Genomic DNA, 20,821 nt, shown 5'->3' with positions numbered 1-20,821 from the left:
TTTTAATATATAATATTAATTCTTGGTTCTGTACAGGCATCTGTACAAAATTCAACTGTAACACTCAACATAATGGCAACACGGCTTACAATTATACTGTTGATTTTTCTCCTATACCCTCCTATAATCACAGCAATCAGGGAATACAAATAATACTATTTACAGAACAGTTCTGCTGCTGTAGTTCAGTTTAAGACAATGGAGAAACCAATGCAAACAATTTCTGCTGGATCCTACAAAGAAAAGTTCATATCATGAAACATGTAAGATGATTAGAATTTATTTCTGAGAATATTTGCTTCTATTAAAAGTTATTTGCAATTACAAGACTCTTAAAATTGTATCACAGACTTGAAAATACAGGATCCACTAGAAAATCTGACAGAATGACCATCCAACCTGTTTGAAGACCTCCAAAGTTTCTGAAGAAGAACTCACCACTTCATGTGGCAGGCTGTTCCACTGACAGCTTTTACAATTAGAAGGTTCCTCCTAATGTCTCACCTGGACCTGCTTTGTAATTTTAATCCAGTGGTTCTGATAATGCCCTCCAGAATAAAAGAAAGTAAGTCCACTTCCTCTTTTACAAGCAATTTGAAGACTAGTATATCTTCTCTCTGTTGTCTACTCTATAGTCTAAACATTCGTAAGTCCTTTAACCATTCCTCATAGTGCTTGGTTTCCAGACCCCTCACCATCTTGGTAGCCCTCCTCTATATTCACTTCACGTTGAACTGCAGAATCCACAACTGTATTACAAATGGGTCCAACCAGGGCAGAGTAGAGTGGAACAATTGCTTCCTCTGGCCTGGACTCTATCTTATTAATAATATCCCCAGTATAGCATTTGCCTTTTTAACAGCTGCATCATGCTGCTTGCTTTTCGTCAACAAGGACACCCAAATCCTTTTTATATGTGCTATTGCCAAGTACAGTTTACCCTATCCTATACTTGTGCCTTTCATTTTTTCAATCAGATGCAAACATTACATTTCTCCTTATTAAGTTCTGCCCCATTTATTGATGCTTACTGCTTAGGCCTTTCTAGATCTTTCTGAAACTTCTCTCTCTTCTCTTGTAATGATGTTAATTACATTAAAGTCTTAATGACAACTACCAGCTTTGTGCCACTTGTAAATTTATATGCATCTTTCAACAGCCTCATCCAAGTTACTGATAAAAACACAGCACAGAGCACGGGACACAGCCCTATGGTACACCAATTATTGCTCCTCTCCAAGCTGAAGTGGAGCCATTAATGAACACTCTTTGGATGTGATCATTTAGCCAATTGTGATTCCATTTAACAGTAGTACAGATAGCCTTCATTTAGTGACTGCCTCATTTAGCAGCCATTCGTAGTTACGAGTGTGATGAAAAAGTAACTCTGTGACCAATCCTCACATTTACGACCTTCACAGGTCTGTAAATCAAAGGAAAGGTGAAGTAAGATTGTAAGCGTAGTTGCGGTTTCACTAAGTGACTGCTTCACTTACGACTGAATTGCTGGTCCCAACTGTGATCGCTAAATGAGGACTACCTTATCTTCTAGCTTTTGATTTTTTTTTTCCTACCCAAAAGTAGGACTCTGTACTTGTTCTGTTGAAATTCATCTTGCTGGGTCTTGCCCACTGTTTCAGTTTCTCAAAATCCTCCTGAATTTTGATCCTGTCCAAGCATTTGCTGTCTCCTATCTTTATGTCATCTGCAAATCTGATATTTTCTAATATTTTCCTTTTATACAGAGGGAACAACCAAAATAATTATTACACAAGACTGGAAGAATAAATCTGCAGGTGATCTGCATCTTCAGACTCTAGATTTATGTCAATATTGAATTTTTTTAAAAAATAAAGGAGCTAAAAAGGATCTTCAAACAATTTTTTAAAATTTTGTTGAACGTTTTTTATCCAACAATTTTCATAGTTATCCTATTACTTTTGAACGTATAAAATTTGGCATTTGTTTTTTGTTTGTCTGATATTCTCTGGTTGGTTTCTTTGCTGAGTTTTATAAAATGAACAAAACAAAGCTTCACGTACCCAGATTGTATCAGTCAGCTTCCAAATCTTTTCCCTTTTCTCAGTCACTAAATGGTTGAGGACTGTGATGAGGATCTAAATGATATATTGTTGTTGGTGTGCACCAAAATTTTCATTTTACTTTTCAACCAAAATAGCCCCCTGAAGGGTGCTTAAACATCCAGTGGAACTGGTCTTTCAGCAATTCCATTGGACATTACTTACCATAACTCTCTATATACTACATATTTGCATGCAATAAAATATTAGCTATTGCCTTCTGGATTATTACATATTTTCAAAACATCCTTATACATTTAATAAACTGTATGTTCTTAATTCCTAATGCAAACCATTATGCAGATGAGAAAAATCAAGGAAGAACACTGGGTTTCAATAGGTGTGTTATTTTTTAATTGATTCACTAATGAAAAAATTATAATTGATAGCAATACAACAGGACTCAATAAAAATACAGTGACAAAGGTTTTCCAGAAAAAGGAAATGTTAGTTATTGAAGAAATAAAAATGAAATAGTCCTCTGTTTTTTATTATTTTAGGAAGTAAATTAAAATGAAATATAAAAGCAACATGGAAGCAAACTGCACAATAAAACATGTCCTTCATTCTATGTTCTCATGATAGAAAAAGAGAAGAGCACTGCCTACCAAGATCAATTACTGAAAAAAGTTTAATTAGTGAATTAAAATACACACTTATTAGGTTGGATTTTACCAGTCAAGATTAAAGCTCTTAGTAAGGTAGCCTCATTAAGTTAGAGAATATAGGCATGCAAAAATCACAGCTGTCTAAAGTTACAATAACATGTTTTTAGAAGACACAAGCTAGATTTTGATATGTGGAAACAGACAAAAGCTAACGATTTTTTGAAAGAACCATGGAGACCCCTTTGTTAATAGTGATATACTTTAAAATCACCAAGAAAATACTAAGGACAGGAGGAGAACAACAATGGGCTGAAGTGGAGATAGAAAGCATGGGTAATCAGTGTACTTTATCACAAAAGGAACTGATAGCTAATAGTTATGATGTAAGCGCTATCAATTTCTCCTTTAGAAGCATGAAACATCTTGCAGTTCAAGTAGTAATACAAGAGATAAACAGGGATGGAAATTTTAAAACCCAAGAATATCTGGCACACAATGTGAAACTGAAAGAAAATATTAAATATTTACAGGTTATAATTCTTGATTCATCAGTTAAGGCAACTGATGTGCTCTGGATAATCTATCTTGGACTACAAAGCTTTTACAGTTTCACCTTGAGACCTGAACTGGGCCATTTTTAAAGACGTTGGCAGATCAATTTCAAATCAAAAACAAATTAAATAATTGGATGTATAATTTATGTTAAGGATTTCTATCCTTTTCCTTCAAACATCCTTTATACTGGGATCAGTTTATGACTTGAACCAGCATTAAACACTGAAAATTCTCTTATTTATGAAGACAAATTTCTTCCTATCTATAACAACTGGCTACTTTCTGTTGGGTAAAGTCTCAACATTTCTGAAAATTAGGCAAGATAAATCTTTATGAAAACTCTGTAGAATCATTGTAACAGACACGCATGAACAAAAATACAGCTTTATATAACATGTTGAAAAAAACCCTTCTTCCTCCATAATGTTATTCTAACATTTAAGAAGTATGCAAATTGATTATGTGCAATCAACTCTTAGTGACCACACAAATACACCTTTTCCAAGATGATCTGTCCCCAGACTGGCACTTCAGGTCTCCAATGAGACCCATTGCCGGTGTAATTGAGTCCATCCACCTTGCTGCTGGTTGTCCTCTTCTTTTTCCTTCCACATATTCTAGCATTATGGACTTTTCAGAGGAGCTGTGTCTTTGCATAAGATGTCTAAAATACGATATTTTGAGTCTGGTGCTCAGTTTGTGCCTTAAGTGAAAACTCTGGACTGATTTGTTCTATGATCCATTTGTTGGTTTTCTTGACTATACATGGTTTTCTCAGGAGTCTTCTCCAATACCAAAGTTTAAAAACATCAATATTTTTTTTTACCCTGCTTCTTCAAAGTCGAATTTTCACTTCCATAGAGTATCACAGAGAAAACCATTGCCTGCACGATTCTGATCTTTGTAGGTATAGACATGTCACAGTATGTGAGTATCATTTCCATAGTCTTCATTGCTACACTAGCATATGGCATGTTTCTTGTTTGCTGGTTCCTTTAATAGTCTATCCTAAAGGGAGAAGCTATGCCAGCACTCTCAACTGAGCTCATAAGCAAAGCTAGTGCTTCACTGAAAAGGGCTTTCACTTCCCTTTGCCTGCAGACCATGCCCTCCACATATCTCAAAGGGAGATTTTGCAAGCGTCCTGTCAAACAACATCTCTGTCCTTGTGGTTTGGTCAAGTGGAGGACATCATTCACTATGTCTTCCACCACCCCATTTACAATGAGATCACGGCCAAATTATTAATGGTAGATGAATTCAAGGGGTCGGACCTCGAAAAATTGAACTATCTTCTTGCAGATGTGTTTCCAACTGTCAGCAACTAAGTTGTTCTGCTGTCATTTAAACCTGGAAAGAAATACTTAAGTTCTTAGTTGTAGCTTTGGTTTTATCTTACTGTAACCTTTTTACATCTAATACTATTTTTATTATTCTATTTTACAATATTACTATTTTACTGTTAGGTTATTTTATTGTATTGTATTTTATAGTACATTATATGTTATGATCTGTGATTAAAATAAACTTATTTACCTTTTGGGAGGGAAAGTCTAGTTTATAATGTAGCGGAATATTACTAAACATAATATTAGCCATGGAATAAAAAAAATATTTAAAATAACTATATCCAAGGGGATCTTAAATAAACCATAAATGTGGAATATAATAATAATCTACAATTCTTTGTTTTTTCCCCTCAATCTGGAATTATCAGTTTCTGTATTTATAAATAGAATCACTGGCTATCCCTGATGTTATATTAAATACTATAAATGTTATTGCTATCTTTCTGCAGTCATTCTCAAATCCCAGAGGCATGCCAGAACAGTGTGTTGAAAGACAAAGGTAGCAAAAAAGAGAAAGAGTGAATATTACATTTCCCCTGGTAGAAAATCTGTTCTGTACATTCCACTGTTCTGATTTTCAGCCCAATGAGAAAAAGAACATTACATTAAATTAAAATCAACATCATCCAAACCTAATTATATGCTTGTTTCTTTCACTGCATTCATAAACAAATGAGGTATTCATAAATGTTTCTTTTAATGTTTAACATTTATAACTAAATTCATTTCTTTCATCTTTCATAGCAATGAATTTAGTTGTTACAAAAATAACAAAAAATTATTCTAAGTGAATACTTAGAAACAAGATATGCATATAAGCAATTACCCTATCTGAATAATTCACTAGAGGATCCAATCAAATATAGGATATTTTAATATATAACTAATATTTCAGTTTTAGGGAAAGACCTAACAATGTAACCTTCAAACATCATCAGAGCAAAGTACATTGTAAATAATTCCTTTTCCCTTCCCCAATGTACTCAAATGAACTGTCCTATATTCTTTCCCACAAATACGAGAATACAATATACTCAATTTATTAAGTTGATGTTATTTTTATAAAATTTCTGCTTAGCAAAAATAGTAGCAGTAGTAGTTTTATTTTTCAGACACCTATAACTAGGCATAGTACAACATAGTAAAATACTATGTCAAGAAATTAATACAGTAACTTACTACAGCCCAGTTTAAGATCACAACTAACACACAGTTCAGCTGCTTTTAAGTTGCATAAAATGAATACTTTCTAGAGAACACAAGACCTTTGAGAGCCCAGGAGCAGTCCAAAAATTCTTACAGCGGAGAGTCTAGCAATTGTTCATAAACACACTGGCTTGATTTCTCAATTTGTTAATGCATCTTTTCCAGCATTCTTTCAGGGAGGAGGGATCCATGGTACAGAATGATACCAAGCCAAGTACAGAAAAAGCATTATAATTCTGGGCAAAAAACTGATGCTAGTCATGGGGGCAAGATTTCTTCTTGATAATTCCATTCTTCAAATGCCAGATATAGATTCACAGATTGGTGTAAACTTAAATGCAACATCTATGAAGGAAGAACAGGGCTAGAAACAGGATCAAACAAACCTGTATTAAATCTATGTGCATAATAAAATGCCAAGAATGGACTATGCAATTTCAGTTAAGAAATTTATTTTAATACTCTTATTTAAAAACATATATTTAAGTGAAAATCCACCTCTAACTACACAGCATTTCAGATTTAACCACAAGGTCCCTCCTATGCTAATTTTCTAATTACAGAGCCATTAAGGGCTCATATTCACATCCTGCTAAGCCCAAAATGAAATTGACTCACTAATCATTTTAAAAGGATATAGCCTCATGATGTCACCATCCAGACCCCACTGCAAAGACCTTAAATTTGTCCTTAGCAAGTACGGTTGTTCCTCTTTTCCCAACACAAGTCTTGCCATATCAATGATCTATGATAGCTCATTCAAGATATAGCCAGTGATTCAGTTAGGGACTAGCATCTGTCTAGCTACTCCCACTGGCTACTTTAGGCTGCTGTGAGCATGGCCACTTCCTTCTGGTAGCTGACAAATACCCTCAATGCCAATTTTGGCTTGGGACAGAGGAGAGACTGGACACCTGACTTCTGTGGAGGTACCTTCCTGCAAAATACCTGACCAACCATTTCAGAAGTTATGGTTGCGTGCTACGTGGGCATACTTATAAACACAGGTTTACCATTGTTTTGAAGGAGAGTACCTATCTTTAAAAAAAAAGGAAAAAAAAACCAGGACCAGCATTCTCTCGAGCACCAGCCCAAGTGTACGTGTGAGCATGTGTGTGTATGCAGGTATAAGTGTTGTCGGCCTTTTCCTCCATTCCATTTGCAGATCAAATGGGAAAGGCTGCAGATATTTCAGCCTCTTTTCTTTCTCTCCCACCATTCATCCAGGAAATAAAGTGAAGAAAAAACCCATTATGAAATTGGCCACAGCAAAGACAAAACCGTTCCATGTCAACATAATAATTTCTTCCTCTCCGCTCTGAATGCCAGCTCAATATGTAAATTGATTTCAAAGCTATTTAAACCACAGAATACAGTAACTTTTCCTTTGAAACTTCACTGGAGAAAACTCCTGAGAATACCATGGACAGCCAAGAAAACAAATAAATGGATCATCAAACAAATCAACCCAGACTTCTCATTCGAGGCACAAATTACCAGGCTCAAATTTGGATGCATTAAGTGAAGACCTAGCTTTCTGGAGAAAGCTCTAATACTGGGAAAGGTGGAAGAAAAGAGAAGAAGATAACAACCAGCAGCAAGGTGGATGGATTCAGTTACAGAAACAACGGGGCACCATTGGAAAACCTAAAGGAACAAGTGAAGGAAAGATCACCATGGAGGAAATCCACCTATGTGGATACTAAGAGTCGACACCAACTTATGGCGCATAATCAATCCTTTGAGACTTACACATACCCCACAGGCTTCTCTCCCTCCTGCCACCTCCAAGATACCACCTTAAAATCTCTTTTAGATGTATGGTAAGGTCTTTAAATAGAACAACACTGCATTTAAGACATTGGGGGGCCGCTTTTAATTTCCAATTTGGTATCAAGAAAGATTTTTATTGAGGCAGGGAAAAGGAATACACACACACACACATATCCATATATATGAGTAAGGCAGCATTAACACCATAGCTGGCACTGCCCTTTCACTTTGTTCTACCCCACACAATTTCCATCTGAATCCATGTGTCACTGCAGAGTTCCCCTTTTCAATATTTTTACAACTGATTTACTACTGTTAGTTATACTGCTACTAAGGCATATTGCTTGACGCAGTGGAATAGCTTCTTCCCACTACACCTTACAACACCCCCTTCCTCCTTGTTAGTTGTTTTTCAGGCTCCTTCTAAACATGGTTTGAGTCCAGAATAGGATTAAACTTGAGTCCAAAAGGAACCAAAGTAGAAGCTGAATGTACCAATGCATCCCTCCAAAATACACATCCTCCAAAATAGACTTTTGACAGTTATTAAAACTTGCCTCCTCCCAACTCCAGCTCACATTCAGGAGAGCAACTGGTGAATGTTTGCTTTCCTTAACCTGTCCCACATTAAAACTGTAAAGACAGCACCAGTATTTTGTCTCTTACCTGTGATAGAAAACGGGTTGGCCATTGGGGCAGTACAATTTATGCTGACACGCTTTTCTGTCAATTCAAGGATGGAGTAATGTGTGTTGACATGTCTGTGAGCCTTCCCTCACAGAAAGCAAAGCACTGAAATATATTATCCCTACTGCTGAGTTAATAGTACCCACTGTACCATTACTCATCTGCATATATCTACCAACCCTCACAAAAAAAGCATAGAAATTAATGTTGTGTTATATACACACTGTCCTCCCTCCACCCACTTTCTTCAGGCATCATGCAATCATTCACATAGTTTCTGGCACTTCAAAGCTATTTGTGACTATTACCTACTGTAGAAGCACTGCGATCAAGCTCCAGTGCTAAATATTTAATCAAGTTTATTAAACTTTCAGCATGCTTTTATAATTGATACTTTATAAGCATGTCCAGATCAAATCTAAAATGAATGGTCTAATAAGAATGTATCCACCAGGTTCTCTGTTTTAGCTTTCATTTCTCTAATGTAAGACCATGTGTCTCTAACCATCTATCTTTGTGCCCTCTGAAACAGTTATGGACTGAAATCAGAAAGGATCACTCTCTATTTTGATTTTTTTTTTAAACTACCCTATCTAATAATCACTCAGAGCAAGATTAAGTCTAGATTGTTAGTAAGAGAGTTCAATTTTTTTTATTCATTACACGGCTTTTACAGCAATTACTAAAAACACTTAAAACAGGTTGTAATTATGGACACTGTAAATGGGCTGCATTAACAGTATTCTTGTGCCCATACCACAGTAGTTCCATGGTGTTTCATGGTTAGACCATATCTGAAACATGGTATCTAGTTCTAGGCACTGCACTTAAAAAAAAGACACAGAGAATTTGGTGCAGGTTCAGAAGAGAACCACCAGGATGGTAAGGAATCTGGAAGCCAAACCCCAAGAAAAACGATTAACAGAAATTGCCATGTGTAACTTCCAAAGGCCACACAGAATAACATCTACAAATATCTAAAAGGCTGTTACATGCAAGAGTGGGTGGACCTGTTCTCTTGTGAAACCAAGAGCAGAACAAGGAGCTAAGGATTCAAATCAAAATAAAGATGCTTTAATGGAATATTGGGAGGAATTTTATTCTGTAAGAGCTGTTAAACAACAAATTTGCTAAGATTATATTTGACCCTCTTTGATTGGAGTTCAAAGTTCCATCTCCAGACCCCATGGACCAGACAAATGTTGACTGCTACAGTCAATATATAGTATATAAGCCCTTTATATGTGTTCTGGTCTTCCTCTTCGCTGCTTGACAAAATACTTCTTTCTCCTCATGTACCTTTTGAATATTTATTCTAAGAAGGCATTTTGTCCAGTGAGGTACTAAATTTGTGTATATTTCAATTCTACATTTTAGACCTTCAAGTTACCTTCTTATTGGCTTACCCCACACAAACAATAGCCTTTTTTGGAACTGAGTGGCATACACTGCAGTAATAAATAACTAAATATACAAATATGAGGCTGTTTATCTTCTGCTACATAAAAAACATTATGATGAAACTAAAAAAAGATAAAATACTAAATTATTAGAAATTATTCAAAATGTGCCTTTTGTCATGACAAAATTTACTAATGCTGTATGTTTAAATGATTAAATATTCATGGTAAATTATTTTTGCATTTTGAAATTACACCATCAAATGCCATTTAAAAACCCAGAGGAAGTCTATATATTTATTGTTCTTGATAGCTATTGCCTGAAAATGCTATCCACTATAATATTGATTGCATTAAAATATTTTCTACAGAAGGAAGACGTATCTAGCTTAGGTCAACCTTTAGTCTTGCTTATGCATTTATAAAAAAAATTTTTTTTTGATGATCCCCCTCCAATAGATCTTTTGAAAAGGCATTTTTGACTGGTTCAGGTCTGAGCATGGGAGGAAATATTCATTTACAAAACAAGGACTTTTCTAGGAATATATTTAACACAGAACCCACTACAAGAGGCAAACAGCTCATTTATATCCTACGTTGCCATGAAAAATGGTTATGAACTACCAGATCCAAGCTATTTTAAAGCTACTAAATCCAAAAGAACCTCTAGGTTAAAACATGTTCTTATCAAAGCATACTACTAAAATGATGCCAATAAATAGCCTTAAAAACACAGTTTAACAGAAATAAATTACTAATTATTGGGTCCAGCACAATTCTTTAATGAATCAGTCATGTCTAGTATTAATAAGATTTTCTTTAAATATCTATTAAACAGATCTTATTCAACACACAGCAATACAAATTTCTATTAATATATAACATAATTACAAGTCTGCATCATGATTAGCCTAGATTTATGGTCATTCTACTAATGAAATTCACTTTGTCATTAAGGCAAAGGAACCCTCTTTTCCCTTTATTATACATCTTCCCATTTTATTCAGCTTAGCTACATAAACCCAGTATCTAATGTCGGAATACAGGTTACAATTAAGGCAGTTTTTAAAAGCTTAAAAATGTATTTATAATTTAAATAGGATTCTAACACTAACTTAATAAATGATAAGCATAATAAACTTTCACCTGCAAGAATGATTCTGATTATTCGCCATGGTTCCTGGAGAAGACACAGCAGAAGGAACACGCAAATAAACAGAAGCAGAATACTGGTCAAGTGAAACATCCAATTACCAAACAGCTCTAGTGATGTACATCTTCCCCAATACAAAAAAGAAGGATGGTTGTACATATACATTCTGCCTTCTCAAGAATTATATACCATTTTTCAATTAATCATTCACATAAAATGAAGACTTACAATCACTTCCTTCTAGTCCTGCTCCCAAGCTGAAAGCAAGCTGCTAAGAGCTGTAGTATCAGAGAACATACCACATTCTGTTGAAGAAAGGGGTGAAAATACAGTCCTAAAGAATGTATGATCTTTCAATTATGTATAGATTAACAAAATATAGACATTATTCAACTTAAACCACTGCTGAATAGATACTAGTTTCAAACACTGTTTATTTTGTTTTTACCTTTAAAATTATCAATCATTATGGCTCTTTAATAACCCTACAAGGAAGATTATGAACTAGTCTTAACAGGAAAGCATTTTTCCTCTTTTGCATGTACATAAGCAATAAAAAAAATGCATTGTGCTAAATAGCTAGATAGATTCAACAACGACATTAAAATCCAGGATTCATTTTAACTTGACAGGAGCAATAGATATTAATATTCTTCTTTTTGGTTATCTATCCAATGTGAGCTTCCAGATTTTTTTTTTCAAAAAGGAAAGTTACCAAAACATCCTATATGTGCCTACTCAGAAAAAAAGCCATCATTCTTAAATAGACATTCCAGAAAATTGGAATCATTAACTGAAAAAGTCAGGTTCCTAGTAACCACCTGATGAAGTTACAGTTGCCCAAATAGAGAGCAGGACCTAGCTGCTGAATAGAGCACATCAGAATATACATGAAAAACCATTTTGTAAGTCCTTTTAAACAGGAAAAAAATTAATATCCCTGCATTTTAAATTGCTTTTTAAATACATTCTCCAATTCTATAATTAAGTAGTCGGCACTATACATGCAGGTATCTAAATATGAGTCACAATTATAATACCACAATTGTTTGCATTAAATAAATTAAAATATTAACATTTTATTTGAAACATCTTTTCCTTTATTTAAGAACTTCTACTCTTTTTGACAGTGGAGTCATACATTTCATAATATAAACAGGATAGAAAGTAGTTGATATTGTTATGGAACTTTTCCAAAAGATTCTTGGCTCCTAACCTTTAAAAACCACAATATGCATAGCCTTAAATAGTTTACATTGAATTGAAAAAGGCAAATTCTCTAATCATTCTTACTGTTAATTAATATTACTAATAAAATCCAAGAAAGCTAGACTTTATCAGGTGTATGAAAGATTCTAACTGACAGTTTAATCTATTCAACTGATTAAGCAGTAGAAGGCAATTTTAATCAGTAATGATGAGTTAGAGACAGTGATTTCCTGAGGTTAATTTGGTTTTCATGTATTAACATACTGAATGAAATACAAAATGGTGAAAAGTCTTATTTCAAACAAACAACTGACAGGTTCTGTTAAATTAAGTTGTTCCATTTACTTCAGAATCTCAAAAAAGCTACAGGAATCTTTTGGTAATATACATTTAATCAACTGTTTGATTTCCAATCAGCATAGAGTTTTGTGACATATAAAGACTAATAAATACATTATGGCATTAGCTTTCATGAACTACAGTCCACTTCATTGGGTGCATGAAATGTTATAGTGCATTACGTGCAATATAATACTGATGAAACAAACATGATATAACAAAGTGGAAATGAACACTTATGCACAAAATGGACATGGAGATGTGCAATTGCTGCTAAACAAGGCAAAAGGCTGCTGAGCACAGCAAATGAAAGAAGTGCCTTTTAAAGCATTGGCGGTTTTCTCCACTATCTCAATTATTAAATTACTTTCAGTAGGGCAATCATAGTAAAAACACAACTGAGAATTATACTGGCAAAAAAAATGGCAACAAATGAAGGTAAAATATAATGAATGAATTTTGTTTTGTTTTATAGTTCAGAAAGGTGAAGCATAAAAGACTATAGTATGCAGGAAGAAGAAATAAAGGTATTACCAGTTAAAATAATTGTAAGCAGCAACTAAGAGAGGAGCCTGAGAATTAAAGAAATACAAATGCCAGTTTGTTAAAGAAACATTAAATAGATTAATTTTTCTCAAGTACGGAGAGAAACATTCAGATATGAAATTTTTTTTAAAAAGGCATTCAAATGTTATGAAGTGAGAAATATAAGCAGTGGTAAGTCCCTGCTGATACTGATTTTGATGTGTGCTATTTTGCAGAGTATAAAGACTGGTGATAGAAGTACAAGCCTCTTCTCCACCCACCCCCATCACTGCATGATCAAGAATGCATTAGCCACATGGATAGTCACTAAAATACACAATCACAATTCAGAAAACTTAAATATGCTTTATATGAACATGATGGCAAATGACAATTAGGACTTAGCTAATAAGTCTGGCAATAGCAGGATAATTATCAGCTATAAGTATCATTAAGAAAGGAATAATATAACAGAATCAGCTAGGAAACTACTGCCAATTTTCATCAACTATCGCAATACAATTCAACAGGAGGCAGCTAAAAGGTGTTCAAAGACCACTAGGGCTGCCCAAACTTGAAATACATGAGATTTGTATATAAAGCAGATCTTTGTTGTGGCCACCTCAGACTCCGGAGAGAAATTAACAGTCAAGAGCATTAGAAGATGAGCCACAGAATCATCCTTAGCCAAAATTTGAATCCTGGCAGGTGGTATGAACCAGATCGTATCTCTTCCACTGTTCTGGTTCTGAACTGACACATCTTCCCCTGACTCTTAAGAAGTCATGCTATTACTGTGGGTAGGTGAGCTGAGTACTGCTGGAGTGCTAGAGTATATAAACATAGTCCTTGAGAGTAGCAACTTCCTCATGAGTTGCCACTATGGAGAAGAGCTAGTAAATACCAGCTGATTCTGATAGACTTAGCTGTCTAGACCATAAAGGCACATAAAGTAAAATAGATCAGATTGCTAGAAACCCATTCATGACCTCCCACCTGGTTGCCCCATATCCAGAACCTTCAAATTTACTCTGCTTACTAGGACTTCTTGACTTAGCCTGAAATACAACCATGCTTTTCACCTAATCTCTTTAACTACAATATAGTACTTTTGCACTTCCTTTACATAAAACTGGAATATTCTTTTGCCTGCAGTCTTTCTGTGAACTCATTTGCATGCTCAGTCTTGGTCAACTCAAGTTCTCTCTCTCTCTTTTCAAGTCTGCACAGAATTCTGACTTACAAGAATTTCTGTTTACATCCTCCATGTAATCTTCAAAAAGATAACATATGAACATCAGCATAATATCCCACCTGTTTCCACAATGCTGTTCCCTGCATAATAGCAGAAATAGACAAGATTTTTTATTTTATTTTAAGGATACTACTCATGCCAGCACTGTACTCCCAATGGAGGGCAATTTTGGATAACAAACATGTTCCTGTACAACACTGGAAAAACCTCTTCCTTTTCTAATGGGTACTGGGTAAGAATTAAAATGTCTTATACAATAAATTTCATTTTAAGAGTTTCACTGGAGGGATGAAGGGGTGTCCGATATTCCCAAAATTTCAGTGAAGCAAATAACAGGAATACAAATGGCACAAACTACAGGTAGTCCTCAAGTTATGATAGTAATTAGGACTGGAATTTCCATCACATCACATGACCGCATCACTTAGTGATGGCAATTCCAGCACTCCCTGTTGCTGTTGTTAACTGAATTCCACCTATCATTAGCCAAGAACCCAACTGAATCCAAGCCATTCCGGACTTGATCCCTCCCAGCCAAGCCTCGGTTCTTCCAAGTTAAGGGACTGCCTCCACTTCAACTCCCTCCAACTGCCTATTCCCCCCCATCTCTGCCCTTTTGGCAACCCTGCACCCTACCTTACGGGGTGGCAAGCAGCCTGAGAACCATGCAGCTCTGGAGCTGCTTGCCACGCTGTGGCTCGGGGGCTTCTTGGCATGCCCAGCTCTGGGGCCGCAAGAAGCCCCTAAGTCACAGCATAGCAGGAAGCCACAGCCACCCTTGGAAGCCTCAGCCACTCCAGCAGCACAGTGCAAATCTGCAGCACCCCAGGAAGCTCCAGCTGCCCCGACAGTGTGGCTCAAAGCTGCAGCCACCCTGGGAAGCCTCAGTCTCCCCAGCCCAGTCCCAGCCACAGTTGCCCTCACCACCCTGCACTCCGAGGCCCCTGACACCCTGCGCTCAGCTTCCCCAGCTGACCTTTGCCACCTTCTTGCTCCTGCTGCTGACAAGGTGTTCCCGGCCTGGTCCTTTGCGAGGCAGCTACTGGCAATATGAGGCCATCTTCTCCAGGTCTCACAAGGAAACTGCTGTGCATGACCTTGTGAAGAAAGCCCCATGAAGCCAGCATGCTTGGTCAGCAGTGTGAGCAAGAAGACACCAAATGTTGGCTAGAGTGGCAGGGGCTGTAGAGTGCAGAGGGCCAAAAGGGCATAGATGGGCGAGATAGGTAGGTGGGGGGAGTTTAAGCACTTCTGTATCATAAGTGTGGGCGGGCTGCCAAGCACCTGAATTTTGATCATGTGATCATAGGGGTGCTGCAACGGCCATAACTTCAGGGTCCAGTCATAAGTCCCTTTGTTCAGCACCACTGTAACTTCAAAGAGTCGCTGAACAAATGGTTGTTAAGCAAGGAATTTTGTCCACTGAAGTCTGTTGCATCAAGGACTAAAAAAGTTGAAGTTTTACTATAAACAGTGAATTTCAATATATATCTATATAAGTACTTGAAACTCTATAGAAATATTTCTGACATATGCTACCTCAGTTTCAGAAATCATTCTATTCTTCAAAATGAATATATGTATAAAATTAAAATATATTAATATTCAGCAATACAAAATCGGGTTTCTCTTTGTCCATCTATTATAGCCTGTGTTCAAAATTTTTAAACTAAACATATTTTAACACTGAGCTAAAATCAAGTGATTTAATGTATAACATATATTGAAGTTAGATTATATTGGCTGTTATACAGTAAGATCAACCACTTACTAAAGGGAAATATTGTTTTGCTATTCCTAATAATTTTAAAAGTTATATATCAGGTTAACTTTTTGCAAAATTATACATTTCCTCTCAATAATTTTTGCATCAGCATATACAACAGCAAAAACAAATATTCAGTATAACTCAATCCTGATATAGTAGACATTCCATAGGACATAACAGTTCCCCCTCCCGGCTGACATGTACACAAAATGAATTCAGCATTCAAGACCAGCCAATGTGCTTACCTCTCATATCTTTATTTAGCTGATTCCCTCTAATTGGCACATAACACAAGCAATACACTCACCACTGATCTGCTTTAAAGTACAGGCAGTCCTCACTTAATAACCATTCATGTAACGACAGTTTGAAGTTACAACGGCCTCAGAAAAAATGCTTTACTACCTATACTTGCAATTACAACCATCACAAACTGTCACACCACCTCTTGTGGTCACGTGATTGCAGTCTGTGACTTCTTTTACAACAGTCGTTAAGCGAATCATATGGTTGTTAAGCAAATTCCAGCAAAAAACGTCCATGGGGAAGCTGGGTTCACTTAACGACCACGTGATTTGCTTTAATGACCATATGATTTGCTTAACAACCACAGTGATTTGCTTTATGGCTGTTGTAAAAATGGTCATAAAATTGAGTCCAGTCATGTGGTGACTTGCTTAACAACTGCCCCGCTTAACAACCAATTTTCTGGGCTCTATTGTGGTCATTAAGTGAGGACTACCTATAGTCCTTATTGAATGACCACTCGTTCAGCAACCATTTGAAGTTACGACAGTGCTGAATGAGGGGGACTTACAACTGGTCCTTATAGTTGCAGCTGTTGCAGCATCCCCATGGCCACGTGATTGCAATTTAGGTGCCTGCCAACCAGCTCACAATTATGACGGTCACAGCATCCTGCAGTCACATGATCACCATTTGTGACTTTCACTGCTAGCTTCCAAAAAGCAAAGTCAACAGGAAGCCAGCAGGAGGTTGCAAAAGGCGATCACATGACTGTGGGACATTATGACCACATGGGGTTCACCTAATGACATCAACTGGGACTGCCGCAATTGCTGTCGTAAGTCAGCATGGTCATGTGACGTCATGCTTTACAACCGTGTCACTTAATGGAGTTGCCAGTCCCAATTACCATTGTTTAAGCAAGGACTATCTGTATTACCAAGATCATCACTGCAATTGTACATAACACTCTACTGTCACCAGAATATACAGCAAGAGAGACATATCAAGATCTCTGTTTGTACGATGATAGCTGCAGCTGAAATAAGCAAACTTATATTGTAACAAAGGCAATACAGCTGTTATTTATTACTGGCATCATATAAAGTTATATAACAGACTTTTATTTTCTCTCCTGGCCACTTATCTAATCCTGGTAAAAGCCTCAACTTTGCTTCAAAGAAGCTTTCAATCTTTTGGAGCAGATCTGAAGGGGGGAGAAGAGTAAAGAATCCATACCACTAGCAGATGCTCTTCCACTGGGGACACATTATATTTGATCTTTAAAACTAACAACAACAATAACAACAACAACAACAAATACCTTTGAAGATTTCAAGTTCTTTCCTGTAAAAGAAAAAGAAAAAAACATAATGTATATCACAGATTTAATTGTGCAAAACGTGTTCTTGCAGGCACTAGAAAAAAGTTATAAAGAAGTTGAAGATGTACACAACTTAAGAATCCAGGGTTTCATGTAGCCCCTGAAAGAGTTAAAGTGGCCCATATAGTTCCTTGAAACACTGGCAGCAAATCCTAATTTTTACTTAATATTACAATAATAAATTTTACATTCAATGAAAATTTCCATTAAATCATTTTTTCCTCCTGGTTTGTGGCTCTTAGGTTATCATCCAAAGGTCAGCAATGCCAATAAAGGTTTGAATTGAATTGAACTGAATTGAATCCAAAGGTCAAGTGCAATTCTCATTCCAAAAAGGATGCATGCACCCCTTTACAGGATTAGAATTTTTTAAGAGATATTAGGGATGTACAAAACTCACCATGTCTGGGAACGCCAGAAAATTCTGCTTTTCTTCTAGAATGCAGCTCTGAAACAGCTGGATCTGCATGTTCCAGAAGAAAAAGACATTCAAGTGCTCCCTGGAACTTTCCATCTCTGTAATGGTGGGTTTTGCAAATTTCTACCTAGTTATTATCCAGAGCAAACTCATTTGAAGCCTAAATATCAGTGTCTATAGATGGTAATTATTTTTGCAGAATAGCTAATCTGCATATTTATTTAAGTTTACACAACTGACAAACGTGATCTCAAAAGTATGCTATCAATTCTTGCAACCATTAATATGAAGTCAAAAGGTAGCAACAAAACCTTAGGGTTTTGTAATTACTTTGTATGGTTTTATTTCTGGGAATAGGTGATTTATTCTGTTCCTGCTCTCTTAATAATTTTTTTAAAAACTGTTGTTTCCCTTAAAAAATCTCAAATGATTTACATGGAAATGTATTCCTCTGATAATGAAGTTGGCCATGGATCTTAAAAACATTTATTTATTTAAAAGCATGCTTATGCTATTCTTTTTATTCTAAAAAAAGTTCTGAGAATAACAATCAAGAAAAAATCCTGGACAGAAGTTTGCAAAAATATTTTCTAATGTTCAAATATACATTGCTTTTCTTAATTTATGTATGGAAAATAGGACAACCCCAATTAATTTGGAAAAATACATTAAATTTCATTATGCATTCATAGATAGGCATTATCCATGCAATGACACACAAACAAGTATGCTTGCTTGACTTAGCCTATTACAGTTTCATGGTAAATAAAGCATTCTCACACACACTAAAAAAATTCAAACCTTACAAAAATACATCCTGAAAAGTTCACTGGTGGTTTTTTTAAAAACTGCTCTCTGTTCTAGATGTATGTATAGGAACAGAATAGTTTCCCACTCAACACGAACAGCCGCTGATCATGGAATTTACTGGTAGCCATAGGGAATAATCAATAATCAAGAGATATATTCCGGACTGGAAAGTAATTTAGTGTCTGGTATATTTAGCTAGGCTGTAGGAGGTATCCAGGAGGCCAAATCAAATAAGCAGGCAGAGATATATTAATGAACACAAAAGGGAGAGCTTCAGCTTAATTTCATCAGCATCTAGGTGACTCTGAAAGTCACAGGATTCAATTATCCAAGAATAGAGAACAAAAATAAAATAAAAAGAATGAAGAACCCCAACAGGTTTGCAACACAGAAGAGAAAAGCAGGGAAGTTTCCATTAATGGAGACACTAATTTAACAATCTGAGAAACTGGAGTGGAGTCAAAACAGCCATGAAAATCTACCAACAATCAATATTACTAAAGGCAGAAGACATGTTGAGAAGGATCTGGATACAAAGGATATTTGGATATTGATAAGAAAAAAGCTGAGAGAGTATGTCAGTGGATTTATTTTATTTATTGTATATGTAATTTACTTTCCTATATTCTGAAGGTAAGTAAATTGTTAGTTTTTATGTATTTTTTTCTATCTATTTTTCATTAGAGACAGGAATAATCTTCCGTTCAGAATAAGCTTCCTTTTGGCTAAATATGATATTTTGGAGTCAAACATATCAGAACAGATATGATTGTGCACAATCAAAAATCAACATGAATGTTAATTTTTAACAACACTGGTCAAATAAATATTTAAAACAAGTCTGTATTCACAATGTTTAAGCTCACAGTTCCCAGACAGCGTGCTGCAGTGCCCTGTGGCACCACAGCAAATTCACAGAGGCACTGTGGGATATTTTGCTACTTAAAAAATGGAATTGTTAGTGAGTTCACAGCAGCACCCCAGGGTGCCGTGGTGCACAGTTTGGGAGCCAGCAGAGGTGCTGTAACCAAAAAAGTTTCAAAATGCCTGACTTAAACCAAAGAGAGCAGATTTTCATTTCTATATAAATGGTATTGTGCTCTGGAAAAGTTTTAACTGTATAATACCATCATGCTTCAAGACAATTCCTTTTGACAGATAAGAATAAGTAATAAAATAATAAATATAATAAATAATAATAAAAATAATCTCTTTTAAGTGAAATTTGGAACACACTACTGGTTCTTAGTTTACTTAAATAGCATATCATTCAACAATCTTAATTTCTTAATCTTAGCATATTATTATGAATATGCAATATCGCGATCTGGATGCTTGGCAACCTATTTGCACTTACAACCAGTTGCCAAGCATCCCACGATCATGTGACCACCATTTGCAATTTCCCTGCCGTCTTCCACAGAAGTCAATGAGGAAGCCAGCAGGGAAGATTGCAAGTTGCTGGGATAAGTCTCCTCCACCCACACACCCTCCCCCAGCCCCTGCATTTGCACACCAGCCACTAACACACCCCTGTGCAACCTCCCCAACCTGCAAAGCACCCCTCACTTCCTTGCACCCTCACATACCCTCCCCAACATTCCCTCACACCCTTGCACACCCTCCCTGCGCCAACCTCTCATGCACCCTCACACACCCTCCCCATGCCATGCCTCTCACACACCTCACACCCTCCCCAACTCACGCAATGCCTCTCACGCACTCCCTTGCAACCTTGCACACCCTCTCTGAACCTCCCTCACACCCTCGTGCAACCTCCCCACACCAATTTCTGTAGGTAATCTCTCCTTTGCCTGACCCTTCCCACCTCCCATCCCCCTGCACAGTGGAGAGATTGGAGAGGAAAGACTTTCAAGAAAGTAAGCTGTCTGCATAGCACGCCCAGGGCTCCCAGTTCCGGGCTCCCAGTACAATCTCATTATTTCAATGTGTCAAGAAGAACACACAGTTTACTCTCTTTAAATCCCTTCCGCTCCTTTCTCTCTGCTCTGCAAGGGGAGAAGGGTCAGGCAATGGAGAGATTGCCTAGAGAAA

General features: G+C 36.4%; 1 protein-coding gene across 2 annotated transcripts in view; it reads right to left on the bottom strand.

Moving 5' to 3' along the window:
• The window catches only part of DTNBP1 (dystrobrevin binding protein 1), a 49,513-nt gene that overhangs the window by 13,477 nt on the left and 15,215 nt on the right, over nt 1-20,821 (bottom strand). For both annotated transcript variants that reach the window (XM_007432257.4, XM_025169215.2), the window contains one exon: nt 17,479-17,501. In XM_007432257.4, coding sequence (XP_007432319.1) covers nt 17,479-17,501 — 23 coding nt within the window. The remainder of the gene's footprint in view (nt 1-17,478; nt 17,502-20,821) is intronic.

Source organism: Python bivittatus, unplaced genomic scaffold, assembly GCF_059951505.1.
Source record: "Python bivittatus isolate LINGU-HERP-01145 unplaced genomic scaffold, Pbiv_v1 ctg000840_np1212, whole genome shotgun sequence".
NCBI lineage: Eukaryota > Metazoa > Chordata > Lepidosauria > Squamata > Pythonidae > Python > Python bivittatus.
Note: the sequence above shows the minus strand (reverse complement) of the source record. Positions and strands in the feature narration are given on the sequence as shown.